General features: G+C 38.6%; 1 protein-coding gene across 2 annotated transcripts in view; it reads left to right on the forward strand.

Moving 5' to 3' along the window:
• The window catches only part of tnksa (tankyrase, TRF1-interacting ankyrin-related ADP-ribose polymerase a), a 129,866-nt gene that overhangs the window by 76,078 nt on the left and 27,496 nt on the right, over window positions 1-26,292 (forward strand). For both annotated transcript variants that reach the window (XM_048526801.2, XM_048526802.2), the window contains 12 exons: window positions 4,939-5,005; window positions 5,713-5,899; window positions 7,856-7,977; window positions 10,038-10,129; window positions 10,685-10,763; window positions 14,242-14,413; window positions 15,489-15,568; window positions 18,477-18,622; window positions 20,629-20,794; window positions 22,243-22,462; window positions 24,929-25,038; window positions 26,091-26,279. In XM_048526801.2, coding sequence (XP_048382758.1) covers window positions 4,939-5,005; window positions 5,713-5,899; window positions 7,856-7,977; window positions 10,038-10,129; window positions 10,685-10,763; window positions 14,242-14,413; window positions 15,489-15,568; window positions 18,477-18,622; window positions 20,629-20,794; window positions 22,243-22,462; window positions 24,929-25,038; window positions 26,091-26,279 — 1,630 coding nt within the window. The remainder of the gene's footprint in view (window positions 1-4,938; window positions 5,006-5,712; window positions 5,900-7,855; window positions 7,978-10,037; window positions 10,130-10,684; window positions 10,764-14,241; window positions 14,414-15,488; window positions 15,569-18,476; window positions 18,623-20,628; window positions 20,795-22,242; window positions 22,463-24,928; window positions 25,039-26,090; window positions 26,280-26,292) is intronic.

Genomic DNA, 26,292 nt, shown 5'->3' on the forward strand with positions numbered 1-26,292 from the left:
GCAGTGAAATGTTCTGACAACTGTTGTTCTGCTGACTTAGTTTTTCTTTCTAGAAGTTGATAACTGGGGCTGCAGTTCATCAGCCTTTAATTTAAACAATTGAGGGTGCTCAATGCGCAATTACTTCTACTTGAAAATCCAAGGAGTGTAGATAAGAGGTAAATAAAAACATTTAAATTAATCTATCTAGAAAATAAAACTACCGTCTGCTCAAGCAACATACTGGAGAGTAGCTGGTTAGTACTTTTACAAGTCATGGTTATTTCTGTTAAGACTGCTGATGTGATCGTCTCTTGAGTTTCATGCCTTATTCCCTTTAAGAATTCAGGGATGCTGTATATATCTTGTACAACCAGATGTGCAGAAAGTGTCAGCAATTGCTGTATTTCTGGCTCTGGGTTTCGGAAATGAAAGAATAGTTGTGGTCAGACTAAGAAGTATAACAAAATCTAAAATAGATTTACCATAATTTTATGCATGGTGTGGTAAGTAAAGTTACTGAGCTGTAGGTTCAGATAAACTGAGAATATGACATGGCAGTAACGGAGATCTAGCTCAATAAAAAGCAAAAATAAACGCCTGCATGCAAGATGTGTAGGAAAGGAGAGAAAGTCTGGCAATCTTGATTAATAATATTTGAGTGTTTGGGACTGACTGTCAGTCAGTCAAGGAATACTAGATAGATTGTGCAGGAATCTCCTGACTTTGTGTTTCATCCTTCAACTGATATTCAGTTTTGAATACTGATGACAATGGCTCAAGTGGAAGGTACGAACCGTGCAAAGTTTACAGTGTTTGCCTCAACTGTACAGGGAGCCAGAAGAAAGGTTGGAAAGTAATGATGACATGAGATTAGATAGGTAAGGAGAACCGACATACACTTGTGTGACTGAAGACATGAATCTAAGAAGCCTCTCTGCTGTCAGGGCCGAGGATGATGTGAGGGGCTGCAGTCAATCATTGTGGATCATGTTGGTACCCAACAACATCAGGAGAAATAAGAATGAGGTCTTGCAGTCCATTTAAGGTGCGAAGAATGAGATGAGCAAATAAAACTTGAGTTGTTAATCTCTGGATTCCATTTGTTCACATTAATGAATATAGAAATAGCAGGATAGAATAAATGAATATATGGCTTGAGCAATGTGAGTGAAGGGAAGCTTTAGATTCTTGGAACATTTGGACCAGTTCTGGAGATGGTGGAACATGCACTGGGCAGATGGGTTACACCTCAGCAGGGCCAGGTTAATGTGCTTGCGGGGCCGTTTACACAGGATCTTGAGAGTTTAATAGGCAGGTGATGTGAACCAGGATGTAATAATGAAAAAGGCAAACAAAGGACTGGGAAAGGCAGATAGTGCCAGTGTAAGAAATAAAGCTATAGCGGCCAAAATATTGGAGGGATGCAATATGTTCTAAATTATATTTATAGCACATATATGCTTTGTGTGTGATGATTAATGTTGTCAACCTGCAAGCACCAGTAGACTTACGGGAATATGATATTGGGGTGATAGTGGAAATCTGACTTAGAAAGGGCAAAACAGGGTACTAGATGTTCTTAGATGCAAGTTATTTAGTCAATTTAAGGAAATGAGGGAGATGTGTGGTAGTATTGATTAAAGATAATGTCAGTCTGAGAAAGAGAAACCCTAGAAGGATCAAGGACTGAATCTACTTTGTTGGAGCTAATAAACAATAGAGATGTTGTTACATCACTGGGAGTATTTCCTAGACTACCAACAATAGTTATAGATATGGACGAACATGTTTGCAAGGAAATTAGAGAGTTGCAACAGCCATTTAGTTACAATAGGGACATTTATTAAGCTCTTCTTTTAGAAGATTGTTAGTGTTGGAAATGCTTTTCCACAGAAAGCAATTAAGGCTGCGTTATTGAATATACTTGAGACTGAGGTGTACAGAACTTTGACAAATGAGTTCATGGTTAAGTGGAGCAGGCAGGAAAGGAGAGTTGAGGCTACAGTCACATTAGCCCTGACTTGATTGAATATTGAATGCACACTTAGAATAGCCAAATTGCACAGTCCTGCTCCTGTTCTTTTTATTATTGGGAGGCATGACTGTATCAGAATAACATACTTCGTTTAAAAAATGTAAAGGCACATTCCCACAGGAGAGAAAGATAAAAGATGCAAAGCTTGAGCTCGGTGGATCTTTTAAAAAATTGTGTTGTGGGTATCAGGCCAGTAATATGAGTTGTGTACAAGGATTATTCTGGAATGTTCAGAGGTGAAGTTGAGAAGTGAAACAAATGAGAAACAAAGAATGTGAAAAAAGTCTGACAGCTCACATAAAAGGGAATCCAAGTGTTTCCACAGGTGTACAAATTGTAGAAGGATGATGAGGTTTGGAGCCAATTAGAGAACATAAAAGGGATTATTGTATTGGAGGAAGAGGGCACGAGTGAACTTAGCATCTTCTTCGAAAAGACAAATACAGTCCAAGTCACGGTAAAAGTAGTAGAGAAAATGGATGGCCTGCACATTAGTAAAGAATAATTAAAGGCTGGTCATACTTGCCATTCAGAAATTAGCATGGCCAAATGTGATGCATTCAAGAATGCTAAACGATACAAGGATGAACATTGCACAGGCACTGTCAATGCTGTTCGAGTTCTCTTTAGATGCAAATGTGAATTAGAGGGTTGGAGAATTGCTAATATGTTACCCTTTGGTTAAAAAGATGAGGATAAACCCAGCAGTTACAGATCAATTAATATAATGTTTGGGAAAACTTTCAACAATGATACTCCAGGACAAAATTAATATAGTCATCTTTAAAATTTAAATTTTATCTGATTTATTAAAGACAAGACAAGCCGAGCCAAATTACAAGCATTTGGAATAGATGTAGAAGTGGACCATGCAGCCACTCGAGCTAGTTCTGTTATTCAATAAGATTATGCTGATCTATTGTTCCAAATGCCATATTTCCCCAGTAATTTCCATTGCTCTGCCTAACCACTGTCGATCCACTTCTCTTAAAAAAAATATTTATTGACCCCCCCCGCCTTCCACTGCCTTTTAAGGTAGAGACTTCCAAAGCCCCACAACCCGCATCTCTGTCCTGAAAGGGCAATCCCCAATTTTTAATAATGCCTCCCCAGTTTTAGACTAACTCAGAATAGGAAATATCCTTTTCCATGTCCTCCTTGTCAAGACCATTCAGGATCTTAATCAAGTCACCCTGCCTCTTCTTAGCTGTAGGAGCTCAGCCTGACCAACTTATCCTCCCAAGCCAACTTATTCGTTCCACATATCAATGTAATAAATACTCTTCATACCACCTTCAATGCATTTATATCCTCCTTTAATTAAGGAGCCAAAACTGCGCACAGTATTTGAACTGTTCTCGCCAATGCCATATACAACTAAACCATAACATCCATCCTTTTGTGTTGTTTGCCTCGTAATAAAGGAAAGCATCCCATTAGTATTCCTGATTACTTGGTCTACCTGCATACTAATGTTTTGTGACTCGTGCATCAGAACACCTAAGTCCTTCTGCATCTCAGAACTGACCTAATTTAAATATCTTAATGATGTAACAGAGGACATTAATTGAGGTATTGCAGTTGCAGTGGTGAAATTTCAAAAGGCCTTTGCTAAAGTGTGACGTAAGTCTTGTGAGTAAAGTTGAAACCTATGAAATAAAAGGGACAGTGGCATTTCGTTGCGAAATTGGCTGAGTGACAAGAAGCAGAGTAAAGAGTACAGCTTTATTTGTTCAAGGAAGTTTACGGTAGGTCTCCTCGAAGGCAGTTAGGAGACACTACTTTATCTTGAACTGTATTAATGACCTCTTGGAAGGGTGGAGCACTGTTTCAGATTTTGGAAATGACTTAAAACTTGGAAGTTATTATTATTATTTCATGGGAAATGGGTGCCAAAGGCTAGGCAGCATCTATTGCCAACCCAAGTGCCCAGTGGGCAGTTAAGAGTCAATCACATTGCTGTGGGTGTGGAGTCAAATGTAGGTCAGACCAGGCAAGAATGGGGATTTCGTAAAGGACATTAGTGAACCAGATGTTTTTTCGACGATCGGCAACGGATTCATGGTAATTGTTAGACCCTTAATTCCAGATTTCTAACCACTGTCTGTTCAAGTGTTATTAACTATGAGAAGGATACTGATAGATATAAAGTGGAAATAGATTGTTGCAAAGTGAGAACTTATGCCTGGTGGTATTTATTGCAGAGGACTGTAGTGTGATTCATTTTGAAAGGAGAAATGAGGAAAACAAAAAATAAAGGATCCAGTTAAAAAGTAGAGCAGAGGGACGTGGCTGAAACAGTGCATGAACCGTAGAAGGCAGCATTGGCCTTCAAATAAGATATTTAAGATTCTGCACTTTATTCTAAATAGAGTCACAGACTACAAAATTGAAGAAGTTATAGTTAACATTTTTATAATGCTGATTCACCTGGAGTGTTGTCAAACTCTGGGCACCACACCGTAGGAAGCATATGAAGTCATAAGAGAAAGTATAGAAAAGATTTACTAGGATGGTTGCAAGGATGAGGATCCCCAGTGAAGTGGATTGATTGGAAGAGAGAACTTTAAGTAGACATGATAGAGGTGTCCGTAACAATTACAAATTTAAACTGATTAGATACAGAGAACTTCCCCTTGGCAGAACAGCCAAGAAGCTCCGATTACTAAACTTCTGTCTCTTGGTCATTCAATTGAACTGCAGTCTTTTTGGTGAGATACCTGAGGTCCTTGTGTATCCATAGACCTGCGAGGAAGAGGGTAAGGAGAAAGTTGTACGTGAAATTCGGTGAAAGTACTGCAATGGCATTTCAAATCAATAAGATTACTTTCCCGAAATAAAACTGCTTTTAATTTGTGAGCATTAGCTTATATATTTTAATACATAAAGTCATTTCACTAACCTCTGCTTTCTCTCTTTAGTGGCCTTGTTCCTCTTCATAATGCCTGTTCATATGGCCATTATGAGGTCACTGAACTTCTGCTTAAGGTAAGATCAGCCCCATTGATGTTTGGGTTTCAGATCATAAATGTTAAGTTATATGGGAATTGTCATGTTCAAAATATCATATTGGGTTTTTGCTTAACTTGCTAAGAGTGAAATACGTGCTTCCATTTTCTTGCCCACTGTATGCAGTTCTGGGATTTACTTGCTAAAGAAATGTTGTAGAATCCCTACAGTGTGGAAGCAGGCCATTTGGCCATCGAATCCACAACGACCCTCCAAAGACCATCCCACCACCACCACCCCAATCCACGTAAACCTGCATTTCCCATGGTTAACCTTCGCAGTCTGCACATCTTTGGACTGTGGAAGGAAAATGGAGCACCCGGAGGAAACCCTGGACAGTGTGCAAGTTCCAAATAAGTTGTTGCTGGAGGGTGGAATTGAACCTGGGTCCCTGGCGCTACACAAGACTATCTATTTGAATGTGAGCATAGAGCCCAATTTGCTGCTATTTTAATGGAAAAATTGGTTACAATAATTCACCTTATTTGTATTTCAGAAAGTACAGAGTAAACTGAATCAGATAATCAGTGTTATATTGCTAAGATGTGTAAATTATAACAACCTGAGAAGCACTGTCATTTTATTATTTTGGATTTTCAAATGAAACAAAGCAAAAACCTCTCTGGAAGATGTATTACGTACAATAGTGGATGATTGTAATTGAGATTTAAATTTTTGTCTTTTAGCATGGAGCCTGTGTAAATGCCATGGATCTCTGGCAGTTCACACCACTACATGAAGCTGCATCCAAGAACAGAGTGGAAGTCTGTTCACTTCTATTAAGCCATGGTGCAGATCCCACTCTAGTTAATTGCCATGGTAAGAGTGCCATGGATATGGCTCCCACTCCAGAGTTAAAAGAGAGGCTTGCTTGTAAGTATCAGGACTGTACAGAGATCTTAGTGCAGTGAATATTTTCTTGCACAGTAAATAGCTACAGCATTTAACTTTTTTCAATTCCGTTAATGGTTGAAAGTATTGTTTGTTTGACCAGTATTAGTTGCTGCTCCCTGGTTTCCTTTGGGAAGATTTTGGTGAGCCACCTCCTTGAACAAAGTAGTATGTATAGTTTAGATACAGGTACAGTATTGTTAGAAAGCAAGTTTTGGGGTTTTGAACCAAAAATGGAATATATTTCCAAGTCAGGATGTTGTTGCTTGGAAGGATATTTGCAAGTGGTGTTCTCGAGGCCTGCTACCCTTTAGGTGGTAGATTTTGACAAAGACTGGATGAACTGCTGTCACTACAAAACAGTGATGATGGAAACAACCATTTATGGTGGTTATTGGGGTGCTGATTAAGCAGGCTGGTTTGACCTCTGTTGAATTGAGTTTCTTGTTGGATGTGCTCATTCAAACAAGTAGAGAATATTCCAACACACTTCTGTTGTGGAACAGGCTTTGAGGAGTAGCGATGTGAGTTACTTGCCACAAAATTTCCAACATCTGACTTGCTTTTGTAGATGCAATATTTATTAGTTAGTCAAGTTGAGTTTCTGTTCATTGGTAACCCCCAGGGCTTTGGGTATTCAGCATTGCTAATGCTATTGTATGTCAAAGGAAATCAGATAGTTTTCTCTTTTTCAAGAGTCATTGTCTGACACTTGCATGGTGCAAATGTTACTTGCTATTTATTATCACAAGTCTGTGTCTTTCCAAGTCTTTCTACATAGAAACTGCTTCAGTACCTGAGGAGTCATGAATAATACTGAATACTGTACAGTCGTCTCCACCTTTTATCTTAGGATGGAAGAAAGACCATTTATGAAGAAGGTGAAGGTGGTTCATGCTAGGGCTCCTAGGTATAACTTGGCCAATTGTCACCTCCCAGTTTCAGTTCCTTTGAATACATTTGGACCAAGGATATAATGAAGTCAAGCTAAATGTCCCTGCTCAGAATCCAAACTAAGTATACCTGAGCAGGTTGTTGCTGAGAAACTGTAACAGTAGCACTGTTGCAATACTTTCCATCACTTTATTGCTGATTGAGAGTGGACTGATGGGATGTTAATTAGCCAGTCTGGATTTGTACTGTTTGTAAATGGGCTTGGGCATAAAGTTGTAGTGTGTTCGTGTGACACATGGGTTAGAAAGAAGTGATTATGGAAGAAGGGGCGATGCATCACCAGCTGCACTATCCCAACAAAAAAGGGAAAAGCATTTTAAAATTTGCTTCACTGAGCAACTAAGCTAATGAGTCTGATTTTTACTACTCTAAAGTCTTCCCTACTCCAGAGATCACAGCCACAGTATTTGATAATTAGGATCTCACTACTATTATTTAAACTACATGAGGATAAATCTCTTTCATCCAAGAAACTAAAGTATGACAACCAATTTACAAGTTGTAATCAAAGCTGTACATCCTCCCCACTTACAACTGACACTTATTGTTCTCCTTGAGAATATTTAGCCCATTGTATTTGATACGTTCACTATCTAAAATAACATGATTTTCATTGTCTTCAGTTTATTTTACTTGTATTTACACGTACTCAGCTGATTCTCAAATTTTTTAGTTGTATACTTTTTAATTATTGGTGTCAGTTTTGTATTTGGGCTATAGTTCTGAAACCCCTGTATTGATGTTTTTTAAATGACTCATTTTTAAATTTCGTGGAGTAGATGGGTTTATTTACAGCCATCATGTGATAGGAACTCTGAGCTATATTGGCAAAACGTTTCCTTGCTATCTAACACTTCAAAAAAAATTTCTCTCATATATTCACCCTACAGTCTGAAAAATATGTTTTAATAATTAAGTAAATAGTTGTCAGCTGGAGAACAAAAAGTGACAAATTAACACTGAAAATTATATTTTTTTAAACAGATGAATTTAAAGGACATTCGTTACTACAAGCTGCCAAAGAAGCAGATTTGACAAAAGTGAAAAAGAGTCTTGCTTTAGAGATCATAAACTTCAAACATCCGCAGACCCATGAAACTCCATTGGTAATGATATTTCTTAAGTATTGTGGAAGCATTATTTTAGTGTTTGTTTTTAAATGCCTTGAGGAAGAAATGTATGGCCATATGCACAATCCTCAAATTTTTGTTGCAGACAGCCAACTCAGTCCACTCTGTTTACGTTCTCAAAGAGCTAACATCTTAGTCCAACCTTATGCCTTTCCTTCATGTACTATTTGAAATTACATTTCTCCTATATTGAACCACTTCTCGTAAAAACGTTTTGCAAATTCTATATCAGATAATGCCAAAATATGTGAACTAAGGGCGTATGTATACAAAAAAATCTCCGATGTTAAAATGGTCTTCAACATATGTCCTCTAGCAACTTGCTCCATATTTCTGTCACCAGTGACCTACATAATTTCAAACTCTTTTAAAACCTCTTCTGAGATTATTTTGTTCTAAAGTAAAGAGCCCAGTTTCTCTAGTCTCAGCTTATTCCTGAAGTCTGCGTCACCTTCGGATTTACTTCTGTATTGTGCCAGCAGTGCATGCCAACTACAAAAATGGACTGTGATGACGACCATGAAGGCATAACTTGTCTGTGCTGACCAGACATCCCAATTTGACCCAGCCCCATTTGGACTGGGGCCACATATATGAAACAGAAGTGTTCCTCAAAGTGAATATTCAGTCTGTGTTTGGTCTTTTTGTCACCTTGCCTTGTCTCACATCTCCACACCCCCAAAGCAAAAGGATTGCACCAACTCATCATCGTCTTTTCTAAAGCATTTCGGAATAGGCGATAAATTCTGACCTAACCAACAACACTTGCATCCATGAACAGTGTTTATTTTAAATGTTTTTGGGTTATGGTGAATGAGTATGATTATTCTTCAACTTCCTCCTGTTAGTAGGATGAAGCAAGTATTTATTTATGTGGCGTTCAGGTTCCAAAACATTAAATATCAGCAGCAAGAACAATTGATGACCTTTACTCTCTTAAGTTCAGAACTGGAGGTGTTCGCTAATGATTGAACAATGTTCAGCACCATTTGTGAACTCCTCATACTGAAACAGTTCATGTTCAAATGCAACAAGGTCTGGACAATATCTCGGCTTAGACTGACAAGTGGCATATATGTGCTACACAAATGCCAGGCAATGACTATTTTCAATAAAAGAAAATCTAACACTGCTCCTTGACATTCAATGGTATCACCATCATTGAAACACCCACTATCAACATCTTTGGGTTACCATTGACCAGAAACCCAACTGGACCTGCCACATAAATGCGGTGGCTACAGGAACAGGTCAGAGGCTTGGAATACTACAGCAAGCAGCTAACCCCTGACTCCCAAGTTCACCATTTACAAGGCACAAATCAGGATTGTGATGGTATATTCCCCACTTGCCTGGTTGGGTGCGACTCCAGCAATACTCAAGAAGCTTGAGACCTTCCAGGACAAAGTAACCTGCCTAGTTGGCACCACAGCCACAAGCATCCACTCCCTCAATCACTGACGCTGAGTAGCAGCAGTCCATACAATCTACAAATGCACTGCATAACATCACCAAAGCTCCTTCAATAACACCTTCCAAGCCTATGACACTTCCATCTAGAAGGACAAGGGCAGCACATGTATGGGGAAAAAACCACCTGAAAATTACCTCCATATCACTCACCATCTTACTGTTCCTTAAGTGTTACTAGGTCAAAATCCTGGAATTCCCTTCCTAAGGGTATTGTGGGTCACCCTAACTGACAGTACGTGGACTGCACCGGTTAAAGAAGGCCGCTCACCACCACCTTCTCAAGGTCAACTAGAGACAGCAGTTAGTGCTGGCCTGCCAGTGATGAGCAAGTCCCATGATTAAATTTTTTTAAAAAAATCATTTACTTTTGTTCACCAACTAGCGTGCTCCCCTTCGAGGAACTGCTCAGACTTTACTGATTAACTGCCAATGTAAACACAGCAGAGAGCTTTTATCTCAACGTACACTAAATTGGTTTCAGTAATATGATAATAAAAGTAGTTTATCTACAAATAGTTCAATGCAGTAGTATCTAAAATTTAGTGTCTGGTTTCCTTTTTCAGCATTGTGCTGTGGCTTCGCAACACCCCAAGCGCAAGCAAGTAACAGAGTTGCTTTTAAGAAAAGGAGCAAATGTCAATGAAAAAAATAAAGAGTAAGTTTTTGTTTTACTGTTCAGGGATTTGTTGTTTTCAGGTTAGGCTGTTAAATATTTAGTAGATGCCAGCATCTCTTTAAAAAAAATTTCACAGCTTGAAAATATTTGAAGATGTTGCATTGTGGAAAACAAAACATGTTTGAAGGTGCTATGTGAAGGAGCTGATGGTGACCCAGCAATTCTTCAGAGAGTTTGTGGAAATTAACTAACTGGTTATAAGCTGATTCTTCAAGTGCCTCTGTGAAGTAAGCTGGTGAGATAATCTGTAATGATATTTAGTCTAACTACTGTGCCCTAAGAGGCATAGCATAGTAAACTTCCATTTAAGAAACAACTAACTCTTTGACTTGTTAGTACGTGTTATGTAGTCACATTTTTTAGGACAAAATATCTGTAACTTGAGGCATTAAAATAATGCTGATAAATCTAAAAAGCTTCTGGAAGTGAATGTTTAATATTGTTAGACTTTCTTTGTAATTGAAGTAGACACCTGCTGAATGGCAACAGATGTGTTAACATTGGAAACTTTGTAACTCGTTACTTTTCTTGCAGTTTTCTTACACCCCTGCATGTGGCTGCGGAAAGAGCACACAATGATGTGGTGGAGGTCCTTCACAAGCATGGAGCTAAGGTGTGTGGTTTTCTTCACAATAAAGCAGTGAAACCAATTGCCTCTTCTGTGTCCAATTTGTATTGAGGCAGCACCTTTAACATAGCAAAATATTTTAAGATACTTTACAGGATCACATCAAGCTATTTGAACCACACATACACATACAAGGATAGTTAACTGGCCCAGATGTAACTTTAAGGAGCGTCTTCATACAGGAGTCACGTACAGAGGCAGTGAAGTTTAAGGAAAGAATTGCATTGTTTAAGGCCTAGACAGTTGAATACCCAAACCAGTGTGGTGGACTGATTAAAGTCAGAGATGGGCATGAGATCAAAATTGAAGGAGCACATTGTAGTGGTAGAGGAGGTTGCAGAGTTAGAGATGGGAGGGCACATAGTGGAGGTTAGGAAACAAGATTTGAATTTGAAACTTGAGGCATTGCTGGGGCAAAATCATATGTGGAGCAGACAGCATAGGTGATAGGCAAGTATTTCTTAATGTAAGTTAGAATGCCGGCAATCTAATTTTTGATGAGAACTTGATGGTGGATGAAGGAAAGAATTAGTGTTGATGAATATGGGACACAGTTTGTGATGGAGGCCATGCCAGTGCTTTAGCCTCCCTGGTTTTCAGTTAAGATTTTGCTCTGGTCAGCCAAGTTCTCTTACGCATTACATGGTGAAATTGCTGGCACCTTGCTCAACAAAGTAAAACTGGATGCTATTTCTGTGGCTAACATCGTGATGATGTTACTGAGGAACAGCTTGTGAATTACAGAATCTCTTAACACGCACTGGGAGCAACCTTCGGTTTGATATTGCAAGTGCAAGGAACCATAGAGGTGCTGGAGAAAATGCAAAAGAAAATGTACAAGAATTATTTCAGAACCGTGAGCTTCTAGCTATCAAGAAAATCTGGAAACAGCCTGGCACTCTCTTTTACAGAAGAGAGCACAGATGTGTGATCCAAAAGGGGCACTTGGAATTGTGAAGGAGTTTGATATGGGAAGCATAGTGAACAAAGGGATTTCAGGTTCATCTGGACTGGATTGTAGAACCTGGCCTGTGTCTGAGAGAGTGCACACCTGATTCATGTTATATCATGGAATTACAGAATTGTTATGGTGCAAGAAGGACGCCATTCAACTCATTGTGTCTGGGCTGGCTCTCTGAGCATTTTGGCTTTGTGTCAAACTCCTGCCTTTTCCCCATAATCTTTACATGTTTTTATTTAAATAACCTTCCCATGCCCCTTGAATGCACCACACTTACAGGCAATATTTCCAAACTCTCACCACTTCTTCACGCCTTCTTCACTGTTATGTATAACTGTCATTTCTCATCCCTGCAACCATTCGTGTGACTCTCCCTTGCACTTGCTCCAGTGCATTCACATTATTTCAGAACTAAGGCATGCAGAACTATGCACAATACTCTGGCTGAGGTCTGACTGGTGTCCTATAGAGGTTTTGCATAACCTCCTTGCTCTTGCACACTACACTGCTATTAATGAAGCCCAGAATATTGCGTTGTTTATTAACAACTCTCTCCACCTGTCCTGCCACGTTCTATAACTTAGGTACTCATACAGTCCGGTATCTCTGCTCCTGCACACCCTTTCGGATAGAATCCTTTATTTTGTATTATTTGTCATGTTCTTTGTACCAAATGTATCACCTCTCACTTTGCCACATTGAACTTCATCTACCACCTAATACCAACTCTACCAATTTGTCAAAGTTTTTTTTGTCATTCTCTACTGTCATCTTCACAATTTACCCACACATTTTGAAATTACCCCTTATACACCGAGATCTAGATCTTGGTAAAATGTAAGGGTCCAAGTACTAACATGGAGAACTCCATGGCAAACCACCTTCCAGCCAGAAAAATACAAATGAACCATGACACTCTGATTATTCTTGTCTAATTTTGAATCCATGTTGCTGCTGTCTGTGTTTTTTTGGCCCATGTCCTATCATTTCCCTTAGAAGCTTGTGTTTGGCATTGTACCAGATGCCTTTTTGGAAGTCAGTGTACACCACAGCAACACCTTTGTTCTCGTCAGTCTTCAGTTACATCTTCAAAAAATGCTAGCAAGTTAGTTGGACAGAGTTCTCCCTGAACAATTCCATGCTTATTCTTCTGAATGGACTTTTTTTTTGTAATGATAATGAATTCTATCCCAAATTATTGTTTTCATGTTTTCCTATCACCCAAGTTAAACTGAATAGTCTGTAATTTCTGGGATGACAAACATAGAAATTGAGATAACAAGGTGTAGAGCTAGATGAACACAGCAGGCCAAGCAGCGTCAGAAGAACAGGAAGGCTGAGGTTTCGGGCCTAGATCTATCTTCAGAAAAATTTTTCTGAAGAAGGGTGTAGGCCCAAAACCTCGGCCTTCCTGCTCTTCTGATGCTGCTTGGCCTGCTGTGTTCATCTAGCTCTACACCTTGTTATCTCAGATTCTCCAGCATCTGCGGTTCCCGCTATCTCTGAAACATGGAAATAGAGTAAAGGTTCATATGGCAGTGGTGAAGGGTTTCAGATGATTCCTAGTCGAGAAGTTGGAGATTGCCTTTGTGCTTCAGCATTCCAGGAACAGTGAGTAATTTTAACAGAAGCCCGTAGGAATCAGTAGTCTGGCTCGATATGAAGAATGGCAAAGCCTGTTGTTTGCCTTAGCCATTCAAGTTAGCTGGACTTAAGGGAGTCGTGGTGAAGGCCAGTGGAAACACTGAGATTGAGAAAGAAACATATTTTAATAGAGATAAGGACACTTAAAGTTAGAGATAAAGACGTAAATTAACTATTCATTAACTGCATTTCAGTGGCATGGTGAATGGAAAGATAAGGGCTAGACAGCTGGTAATTTGAAAGAGCTATTGTAAGATTCTTAGGTGAAATTTTTTCAGACATGATCAAAGAAGGAAGGAGAATGAGTAGATGTGTAAATAAGTAATCAGAGGTGGCCTTATGTGTCATCGATGCAGTGAAAGTAAAGAGGTCATGTCAAGTGGAATATCAAGCTAGATCGTCATACACAGCTCTCAAAATGAAGATTGCCAGCTGTTTTTTTTTTTCAGTTTTGCATATCTCTTATCACAGAACCACCAAGCACGCTTATGGCACTCTGACCTCACTCAGGACTCAGAATGAAAACAGTGTGATATGCCATGTCTCCACGGTTCTACAAATTCTTTTACTGAAACTGCAGAACATGCCTGTTGTGCATCTAAATTAACAAAATGCTTCAGAAACTCAGCAAGTCTGGCAACATCTGTAGAGCATGACACAGTTAACATTTTGAGTTCGATAGACCTTTGTCAGAACTGGAGTTTTGTCCAGTTTGCTAATTTGATTTTATTTCTGTACCATTCCCTTTTAATTTTACAATTATGAACAGCTATATTATTCACTGAAGCTTCAAATATGCTATTAAAGATATAACAAGAAATCTTCCACCATGAACAATGTGATTTTTTTTTTCCACAGATCAATGCTTTGGACACACTTGGTCAAGCAGCTTTACATAGAGCAGCTCATGGTGGTCACCTACAGACATGTCGTCTGTTGCTAAGTTATGGCAGTGATCCATCCATTTTGTCCCTTCAAGGTTTTACAGCTGCGCAAATGGGGAATGAATCTGTTCAGCAGATACTTAATGGTAAGTTTAATACAACACGCAGATGGCATTGGCTCATAGTTCTGTGGTTTTGCTCATACTTTGACTGAATAAGGAAATGTTTCATTGGCTCCGAAGAAATTTGCATGCAGGTATAACGAGTTGATAACCTACATAAACTGGAGGTTCTTTACGGTTTCTAAATAATAAATACCTTATCTCGTTTGGTGCAAGTCAACTTGATGGGATTGTAATTTTATGCATGGGGTGAAATGGATCATCACATCTGTAAGTTGAGAACTGTCCAAATTTTGTATGCCTGCTTTAGGGCAGATGTTATGTCTTTCAGTAATTTATGTCACCATAGGGAAGAAGAAACCAAATTAATTTAATTCTAGAATTGTTTTCTTCTATGTTCAGTGTTCTCTAACAGCACAGGTACTTGCAGATGATATTGAATAAGGTTCCATTTGAGGAACTAATCTGAATAAAAAAAATTAGCAGAACATCATATTTCAAAACATGAGTTGTTAAATTGACAAACACTTCCCAGCTGAATAAAATGGTTTTGAACTTAGTGGGAGTTCGTTGTTAGTAGATGGGCTCATGTGATGTACAAAAGTAAATCACCTCGCTGTGTCCAGAGAAAAATCAATGCAATATTTAAGCCATTGTTCTTCTCTGAATTATACAGATTGAGGTGAATGGTATAGTTAAATTTTCTGGTTTGGGAGATGCACAGGGTGGCCACTGCTTGCCTTCAAAGTAACAATAATTGCACTTTACACCCTGAGCATATGATAATGCAGAGAGAAGCAGAGTTAAAGTCCCTTCATCAGAATATACTTGAAATATTTTCTCTGTACAGATATGCTGAGTTTCTCTAGCACTTTGCTTTTGTTTCAGACTTCTAGCATCTGTGGTTTTTTATCTTATGATATGAGCACAGTAGATAAATTTTATATTCGCGCAAAATATATTACACCTTTTCAAACAGAGAGCAAATTAATGGAGGAAAAACAAGCAAGGATGCTCAGAGTGATTGTTTTCTTTTGGCACTGTAAGTGTAATAACAATCACAAAGATTGTAACCCTTTATTTAAATGTTTGTTTTTAGAGAACGTCCCCTTACACAATTCAGATGTTGATTATCGACTTTTGGAGGCAGCAAAGGCTGGAGACTTGGAAACTGTGAAGGTGTTTTGTTTTGATATTTTCAGCATTAAAAAAAATTCTGCATCTTCAGTTTGTCAGAATGAGGAATGGTTTGTTAAAGTATTTGCCACTTGGCAGTTTTTCATTCCACCCCAACTCCGGTCAAATGGTTCCATTCTGCTTCTGGTCCAAAGTAAACATGCTGATTGAAGTCCATTTATAAGAACGTGAATGGAAGCACTAATTACCGACTGTGTTCCTCATTCATGAGATTGTTGGTACTTCATAGGCTTACATGGGAATACTAAAAACATATTGAGACAGTCCTCAATCATCTGCTGTAATTCAGAGTGACCAAGTCAGCTAGTAACTGATCAGTCTCTTGCTTCATAACATTTTAGGATTATTTCAGCAGAGTTTCTACTTTTAATATTCATGAAAACCCACCAGCTCCCTGTCCCAAACTGCAACAAATCCTGCAGATGTGCCTTTGCAATTGGGTCATTTGGCCTGTGCCAAAAATATTTTAACGTTTTTTAAAAAGTTCACAGATTATGACATTGGAATTCAGTATGTTTAGTCTAGCTCAACTTAATCAAGCTGGCATATTTTAGAAATTTGGTAATTAAATATAATGGCGGTTATTTGCTTGCTGTGACAACCTCTGGGATATGAAAAATTCCTTGATTAGTTGAGTTGTTGAGAATTTCATCGGGTTAAGTGACCATATCCTATGTCCACCTTATGCTAAGGATATTAACGATGAGTTTATTAATAATATGCCAGAAATTATAACCTAGTAATGAAGTGAACATGTTGCTTTTAATTAGCATGACTTGGTACGTATAATACATGTGATACCATAATGAACATCATAAAGGGAGAAATATATGGATGGTTAAACGGAAATAAAACTAAAAAAGTGGAGTGAAAATTCTTGTGATAAAATGTGTTTGTGGAAAAGCAGACAATTTAAAGCATATGGCATTGATTAACCAGAAGTCACTCTGGCTAAACTAAATCTCTAGTTTTTTGTCGCGTTACCTAATATTTCCTTACGTAGCTCTATGTCCAATTTTTAAAAAAATTTAGTTATGTTCTAATGAAGCACCTTTAACTATTTTACCACTTTAGATATTCTACGGTTGTAGTGGGAAAAATAAATCATTACATGTAAAAACAAATTTGTACTCCTGATAAGTAGCAATTATAGTCGGTTGGGTAAATGGGGCATCAGAAAAGGAAACTGTTTTAAGCAACAAGAAAGTTTTAAATAAATCCTCAAATCATAAATAAATTAAAGCCATAAAGCGGGTAGAAGTGAAATAGGAGAGTCATGAAATATGGGAACAGATCTTCCATCAACAGCGATGAGGCGAAGATTGCTGGTGAGTCTGAAGGTAATTATAGAGTTACCCATTTCTGTCTTTGCTGACCCTTCCTAAGACAAGCACAAGAATTCCTGGAAGCCTGGTTTTCAACCATATCAATATGTTGAAATACACCCCATCTACATACCACCAAGGAGCAAAACCCACAATAACAGACCAGACCATGTAATTTCAACATGGAACAGAACAACACTGCTTCAGCGGAGGCTAGGTAGCATTGAAGGTGTCACCTAGAAGGGGTAAAGAAATGTTTGCATGAAAACCAGTCAGCTCTGCGAACCAACCAATAGCTTGAGTGTTCCTATCTGTGGCTATTCATGGACTGTGTTGGCCCATTTTCAAAACGAGTTGCTGTACTTGGACAAGTTTTTAACAGGCTTAAGGGATGTAGTGGTTGGCCAAGTGATTGGAAAGTGAGGGTGAAAAAGTCAGATGGCCTGATTGGGTGAACAAGCGAGAGCAGGAGATGGATGAATGGGCAAATGAGTGAGAGCAGGAGGTGGATGGACAAATGGGCGAGCAAGAACAGGAGATGGATGGATGGGCGAAGGGGAGGCGGATGGTTGGGCAAGCGGGAGAGAACATTCCTGCTCCTATTTCTTAGATACAGTGCCCAATCCTATACCTGACAAAACTTAATATTGGGTAGCATATGAATTAAAATCCTTCCAGGAAAATTCTAATTCAGCACACCTTCTGTATATATGAATTCCTTCTCCCCATCATTAGCCTTCAGCTTGTTAGGAATTTGAACACTAAGCTTCTGTTCTCCTCTTCCTCTTTTCCTTTGAGATGACCCTAATGACCTGCCTGTTTGAACAAAATTTCAGTTGTCTTCATTTTTCCTCATTTGACTCTGTCAGCTTTTATCTGGTTATTCTCCTATGAAGCATCTTCAAATGGTTTACTATGTTTTAGATGCTGTATTAATGCAAGTTGTTGAATGAGAACATAACACTTCATGGCCAAGCTGAATATCACAGGAATGGCAAGATACAACTGCATTTGGTTGATCTTGATCATTTTTTCTGTACATCTAATACACAGTTCTTATTCTCAATGTAATATGAATTTCAATATTTAATCAGGTTTTAAGATAGCTATGTTTGGAACCCTGAAGCCTTGTGTATTAAGGCTTTGCATCATATATTTTGGATGAGATGAGTGGAATAAAAAGCCAGTAGTTTGAGGATCTGAAGTTTAGGTTGATTTGAAATCATGCTGTCTGTTGCCTAGCTAATTTGCTGAGTTGATTTACAAAACATTCTCTTCTCATTACAGCTGAGGCATCAAATATTAATATAAAAAGCAATGCAATCTTGATTATTTTTGGTTGGGATTTATAACTAGAATATGTGAAACAGCAAACAAAAGTATGGTTTCCAATTGATTGAATCACTGTAATTTAGTGAGTAGCTTTCACTTTGTTCTGCCTAGTTTAGTGAAAATAAAGCTACTCATGGAAGTCAAAATAGTTTCACATTAATGGGATTTTTAAGGAAAAGAACTAAGTAAAATCATATCATGCTTACTGATAAGGCTGTAATTTTATTTTAAAGCAATTGTGCACAACCCAGAATGTGAACTGCAGGGACCTGGAAGGACGGCACTCCACCCCATTACATTTTGCAGCAGGTTACAATCGGGTGGCTGTAGTAGAGTATCTACTTCATCATGGAGCTGATGTGCATGCCAAAGACAAAGGGTATGTAGGTGTACAGATTGGGATTTGATTTGTTTCTCCTAACAAGAACACTTTATTTACCCTGTCCAGCTACTGGTTGCCATTCCTGGCCCCTGCTTCTGTCCCCTGCTCTTCACCCCACTTAACATTATCACCTCTCCCTTTTCCCTTTCTCATGTCCTCCTACTTTTGCTTACTGGTGCTAGTGCACATCCTGCTGCAATTGCTGATAGCCCTAGCTGTCTTTGTTATTGTTGTAGTTGACCTATCTACTATGTCAATCTTATATGGATCAAGCTTGTAATAAGTATCCCATTGAGATGTAGCAAGGTTTCTCAATTGTGTTTGTTTGAAATTAAATGAACTCCTTTGCTTTTGGGTAAAAATTCAAGATTTGTCGCAAACTGCTTAAGCAGTACCCGAGGAAAATCACTGCACACAGAGTGACCACTTTAAAGTAGCTTGGATTCTGTCCAAGTAAAATGAACCTGTATAACTGTAGGGGAAAATATCATTTGTGGGAAAACAACTGAAACTGGATTCAGTTTGGATTTTCATATTACAAAATAATTTGAACAGCTGGGGGGTAATCTTTTTAATTGAGTGTGTGTATATGCATTGCTGAATTAAGATCAAAGGGCTAGACAGATTTCAATCCGCACATAGTTTAATTCACAATTGAATGAGTTGGCATAAGTTTTGAGTCACACAAGAGAACTAAACCGTTTTCATAATCCTTGGATAAAATTTATGAAGTAAGCTAAACTAACCTTAGAAACCAGCTTTTACGAAAAACTCCGAAGGGTTTTGGGTGAGCTGCACAGGCCAGTCAGAATTGAATTTCCTTTACTTCTTCACTGACTGAGTTAACTAGTTTCAGTCAAGATGTTGGCATATGTAATGCCCTTGACCTCAACACCTATGGAAACGCAAAGAGAAGATCAGACACTGTTCCTTGTTGTTTCCTCCAGAATTATCTTCATAAGGATGTGGTATCTTCACTGCTCCCCAAAATCACATTGTTTCAAAGGTCTCTCATTTGATTTGTGCCTGCTAAAGTAGGTTCTCAGTATGACCAGTGTACCAACAAGTAATCATATTTTACAGGCAAGGAAGGGAAAGATGGCAATAGGTGTTTTCTGTTATTTTATTGTGTAAAAGCCATATCTTTTCATTTTTCTGCAGTTTTGACTATGGTCTAAAATGTGAAAAGGTGTTTTTTTTAAACTGAAGACTGGAAGGAATTGCTGTACTCTTGAAAACAGGTTACTGAAACTCATTGTGAGCTGTGTTTACATTACTGCTTTGCAAGCAGTTGAGGGTGCAGAGCTAAGGGTGAGAGATTTGGCCAGCAGTAGATAGCTGATCAGTTTGTGCAGTTATCAGTTCCATAGTTCATCATTCTGATGATAACAGTCTGGTTTGTTAGCAGATGAACAGCCGGCGTGTTTGAACGAAACAGTGGCAGAAACTGGAGATCTCTAATCTGGAGATGCAGGGTCTGTCTCCATATCTTTGTGTAGCAAAGTAACACAAGCCTGAAAACAGTCGGTTATTATTTTCTACTATTTGGTGTAAGCTATTGCTTTTAGTCAGTGACTGTGAAACTGAAAAATTAATACGCAAACCACCTGTGCCTTCAGCAAAATACTGAGCATCTGGAAGGACGGAGAGAGAAACCAAGTCAATATTTTTAAGTCCTTTATGACTGTTCTGAACTGCCAGATTTCCATTGTCTGCAGTACTTTGTTTTTATGCCAACATTATTTTGTTTGCCTCTGTCTGTGTGTAGCTGTTTTAAAAAGGGGTGAGAGTGTTAAGCAGTGTCATAAGTTGGTAGTTCATAGCTGTTTTCTTATGATTAGAATTTAACTGATACTAAATAGTAGTAGATGTTAAATAGAGCAAACTCATCGGTGTCTTTGAGCTTGATTGACAATTCTTAATTGAAATTTTGATTTATAGCTTTTTTGAGTTTAATTTGTACAAATGTAATGTTGATCAGATTTGAACTTTTCATCCTCCAGGGGTTTAGTGCCCTTGCACAATGCTTGTTCATATGGACATTATGAAGTAGCAGAACTGCTGGTGAGGCATGGTGCATCAGTGAATGTTGCTGACCTATGGAAATTCACACCTTTGCATGAAGCAGCAGCCAAAGGCAAATATGAGATTTGTAAACTGCTGTTAAAGGTATGTGGTTTTCAGTCTGGAAGACTTGTATATAGGGTATTGGTCTTGGCGGCAGTTCATTGAATATTCATCAGAATGATACCAGGGCTAGAAGAATTAAAGTATGTGGACAGGTTTTATTGATGAGCTTCATATTCACAGGTAAACTTTGAGTTTTATGTCGCGTATGAAGGTTATAGAATCAAGAAGGATAAGTGGTATTTAAATGTGCATCAGTCATAATTTGTTTGAATCTTGGAGTGGACTCAAAGGTTGAACAGCTGAATGAGCTGCTGTTCCGAAGTGTCAACAAAATTCATTGAGAATATGTCAGTTTATTTTTTTAAAAAGCCTTATTCAGGTATCTAACTGAGGTGCTTGAGATTGTTCAAGAAGTTGAAAGCATAGATAAGAATAACTTATTTCTTCCAGTGGGGAAATCAGGACAATGAGCATAACCTGAAAGGTTTTGTTATTTTTTTCATAGATGTGGATTTCACTGCCTAGGTCAGCATTTATTTCTTATGCCTAATGGCCCTTGAAGTTGTGGGCAATTTTTTGAACCATTGCAGGTCCTCCCACTGCACTGTTAGGAAAGGAGTTTCAGGATTTTGATCCAGAAGCAATGAAAGAATAGCAGTATAGTTCCAAGTCAGGAACGTGTGCAAGTTAAAGAGGAAATTGTGATGTTCTGCTGTGCCTGCTGCCCTTGTCCTTCTGGATGGAGCAAACTGCAAGTTTGCAGTCTGCTGCCACAGCATTGGTGGGTTGTTGCAGTGCATTTTCTAATACAGTACATATAGTTGCAAATGTGTATCAGTGTTGGAGGAAGTGAATGTTTTAAGTTGGCGAATGGGATGCCATTCCAGTGGATTGCTTTGTCCTGGATGATGTTGAGTTTGTGTTGATGGGGACCACGCTTACCCAGTCAATTGTAGAATATTCTATCAGACTGCTGACTTGTGCAGTATAGGTGGCGAGTGTGCTCTGTAGAGTCTAGAAATGAGTTACTCGCCTCATAATTCTCGGTCTCTGACTATTTCTTGCAACCATCGTGTTGATATGGGTGGTTCAGTTAATGTCATTGAATGTTGAGGAGAAATGATTAGATTCACACTAGTTGGCTTTGCTTATTGCCAAGCACTTGTGTGGTGGGGTGATGTTAGAAAGTGCTTCTTAACACAGATTAGTGATTATCTGGAACTTGAACTATTGAGGTTGGTTTAACATTACCAATTCAAAGTTTGACACTTTGAGTTTTGTATCAGTGGATGAAGGTTATAGAATCAGGAAAGGTAAATGAAATTAAAATATTCGTCAGTCACAATCTGTTTGAATCTTGGTTGGATGCGAGGGTTGAGCAATGTATGCTGCTCCTAAGCTTCATCAAAATTCGTTAAAAATATATCTGTTTACATAAAAAGAAGCTTATCTGAGTATGTTATTGAGATTGACCTAATTTTACTTAGCATGGAGCTGACCCAACAAAGAAGAATAGAGATGGGAACACACCTCTGGATCTTGTGAAAGAAGGAGACACAGATATTCAGGATTTATTACGAGGTGATGCTGCTTTGCTTGATGCTGCTAAGAAAGGCTGCCTAGCCAGAGTTCAGAAGCTGTGTACCCCCGAGAACATAAATTGCAGAGATACTCAAGGAAGGAACTCAACACCCCTTCATCTTGCAGGTAAAACTTGGCCTGGGCTTTGTCCTGTTATCGATTTAATGTTTTTATTAAACTTCAGTTAATTATATCTAAATTTTATTCCCTCTCTGAAACTTGCATTATTCCAGTCCAGCAGAATCTTTAACTGTTAACTCATTGTTGGTTTGTATGGTAAAACTTGCTCGTCCCATTTTCGGCTTGTTCTCCAAAATTCACTGTGGTTATTTCTCCCACCTCATTTATGAGAGCTAAATCAATTTTGGTGGTCTTTGAAGTTGATCAGTCGTTTACTGTGCGGGGATAATTATCTGAGGAAAATCAAAGGTGCCGTACAGCAGGTTGATTTGAATATGCTAACAAAAGAGCAGTCAAAGCAGACACAAAAAAAGAAAATCACATTAGGTAAGTATTTAAGAGGAAACTGTTAAATCTGTTGAAGAAGAGCAGGTGAGTGTGATTAATTGTACAGCTTTCCTTAAAAAACCAACACAGGCATGATGTGCTAAATAGCCTCATTTTTGAGCTCTACAATCCTATATGACATCAAACCAGTGCCACCATTATAGGATATTGTAGAATTGAAATCTAAGCCTAGTGATTGGAAGAAATAGAAGAAAAAATGCAGCCAGACTCGGTACCTTGCATTGAAGCTAACTGTCTGTCCGACAAAGGCAAGGAATATTCTGATTGACCAGATTCCCTCCGAAAATAGCAAAATTCCAAGCTTGTTTTGTATGGAACAATCTAACAGGTATGATTTTTAGAAATCACCTGCAATTTTAAAGAAGTGGACCTGCTCTTCTGGCATAAAATATCAAGCACTGAAATTAAGTACAGTCGAAATCTGTGAAAATGCAAATAAACAGCACTTATTGGTTTTTGGCATAGAGATCTCCTGGCTCCAAATTTTAGCTGCAGCCTCCATTGTCCTTCCAAACATCCCAGTCAGTCAGCTTTTCTTACTTTGTAGCCAGAAGTAATCGGGTTCACAACCTATATTGTCTGCATCAATGGTGTGCAGTGCAGGTGCAGTCCAGCATGGCTTTGAGAATGTGGGTGGCCTTTGAAAGCTTGAAATATTCCTGGAGAATGCAAGTACTCTCAACCTTGACTCCTATCTTTAAGGGCAGTCTCCAAGATGGCTTTGCATTGTTTGGCTGCATGTCACCTAGAGGCCAGAGGGTTCAATTCAACCTTAAGTCAGTTAGGTTTTTAAAAAGAACTGCAATTACATGTAATTAGCACGTTACTAGGGAAAACTAAAAAACATCAGGATGATAAAGGTGCTTTATTATAAAAATTGAATAAAGGTGAGCTGTGGAAGACAAAAGGTAAACAAACAACCTAATTCATAGAAATAGTTGCAGCATGGAGATGATTCAGAATAACTGAGAACTTCAGTGGTAATATAGTCCATCTCTAAAGCAGTTTCACTTCTTGGACCCTCACCTTTGCATTGTATTGGATTTACAGTATACCCAAATAGTTGTTGCAGTTGTTAATTCTGTGTTTTCATTTTTATTTCCAAAGGTCGATATGTGGGAACTGCAGTCAGATAATGATTTTTTTTTTAAACTGCTGTGTGGAACTCAGTTCAAGTATTTCAGCTTGTGCAAGACACTATGAGTTGCATTGAATTTGTACATCATTTGAAGTAAACATCTTACTGCTTGCATAATCTATTTCAGGTGAATTAGTTGAAGCAGTCTCAGATTGTCAGAAAACTAGATCAAATTGAAACCTTCAATAAAAAATCCTGGTTAAATTTAAAGTGCCATGTTTCAGTGGTAGCACTCATGCTTCTGTGATAAAGTTCAGTAATTCAAGTTCCACTACAGAAATTTGAGTGCATAATCAAAGCTGACACACTAATGCAGCACTGAGTGACTGCTGTACGATCTTTCAGATGATATACGTAACTGAAACCTATTGCCCCCCAGCTGGGCACAAAATACACGATGTTATTCAAAAATGAGTTGGAATATTGTTACCTCATTGGTGTTTGTGGGACATTGTTGCTCGACACTGGTGTTTCCTATTACAGCAGTGACTACATTTCATTGCTTATCAAATCTTTTGGGGTACACTAACATTATGAAAGACGCAACAAATTCGAATCCTTGTCTTTATAAAATATTCATTGGCAACAGATGACTAAACAAATCACTCCTTTTCAATAATTTAAAGTGGAGTTTCTGGTGTTGAAACACTTTGTGGCAATCACCTGATGCTGCAAAGCAATTCAGCTACTGTGGCCACCTCTTATTTTCACAGCCCCTAAGCAATTTGAAAGCATAGACAGTTCATGAGTTTGCCTTTTCAGTGTGTTGATGCTGATGTATTAGTATATTATCCATAGGTTTTCTTCTAATCAGAAAGTTCTGAATAGCTAATTCTGTAAAATGCAGCACAAGGACTATCCCGTAATTAGCTGATAAAATATGTATGCTGTGTAGCATTTTTAATTATTCTGTTTTTATTTCAAAGCTGGCTATAATAACCTTGAAGTTGCTGATTATCTTCTCGAGCATGGTGCAGATGTTAACGCCCAAGATAAAGGGGGCCTGATTCCACTTCATAATGCAGCATCGTATGGGGTAAGCAAATGCTGCATTGTCACTTGCCACTGGACTCCATGAGCATCTTTTTCCATGTTATAAGTTATCAAGAGAAACCATTGTCTGTGCCTATTGGTAGTTGACACTCAGTCACTCTGGTTCTTAGAGCCCAACTGTAGTGTGGGATTGTCAAAAGATTTCTTTTCTTTAAATCGGCCCATGAGTGTTTCTCGCTCCCTTCTTAACCAGGAAATTGTGTGACTACAAGGCCTTGCCATCTCCTCTTGCCTGGCCATTTCCTTCCTTCCACTCTGCTGTCTGGTCTTTATACCCCTGTCCCCCATAATCCCCACCTCTGCCGTACCTGTCTCACGCTCCGCCTTGTCCAGCCTCAGCGCGCCTTCTTGTCCCACTGCCTTCCCAATCTCACCTACCACCTCCTGTTTTTGCTATTAGCTGCACTCCAGAGGTCAGTCAGCACAAGTAGTTCTGATAGATGCAGTATCCCCCAGAATCAATCACCGTATCAAAAGCAAGCCATTTAGGTGGAATTCATTACTCAGAGATCTGTGAATTTTTGGAATTCAGGGTTCAGGAAGCTCAGTCATTAAGGACATTTAAACTAGAGATTGCTAGATTTCTAGTTACTAATGACATCAAGGGATATGGGGATAGTGCAGGAATATGGCGGTGAGGTAGATAATCAGCCGCAATTAAAATTATTGAAGCAACCTGTGCAGCTGAATGACTTCATCCTGGTCCTGTGTTCCATGTCCAGCTGCTGTCTGCACTGACCAGCCACTGCCACCAGATGAAATCTTGAGAGTATCTTTTGTTTTAAAAACATTTCATGATGCATTTTATTTTGTAAATCATTTCAGCTAAGAATGTAGTACTGCCTATGTACTTAGTATCTCTCCTTTTTCTGGGTGATAAATGTCAAAAGAAGCCCATTGGTTCCTATGGAAGTCATGATTCATTTGAAGTTGTTTCACTTAAGATTACAATTTTCACGAACACAGTCAGAACTTTAAGTAAGGACTGTATGGGTAAAATTACATTTCTAAGTCCTTATTATGCTTTCCTTTCAGCATGTTGATATTGCAGCACTTTTGATCAAATACAACACCTGTGTCAACGCAACTGATAAATGGGCCTTCACTCCACTGCATGAAGCAGCACAGAAAGGAAGGACACAACTTTGTGCTCTGTTGCTGGCTCATGGGGCAGACCCGACCATGAAGAATCAGGAAGGCCAGACTCCTTTGGATTTGGCTACAGTACGTTCAAAAT

The sequence above is a fragment of the Stegostoma tigrinum genome, chromosome 3 (genome assembly GCF_030684315.1).
Source record: "Stegostoma tigrinum isolate sSteTig4 chromosome 3, sSteTig4.hap1, whole genome shotgun sequence".
Classification (NCBI taxonomy): Eukaryota; Metazoa; Chordata; class Chondrichthyes; order Orectolobiformes; family Stegostomatidae; genus Stegostoma; species Stegostoma tigrinum.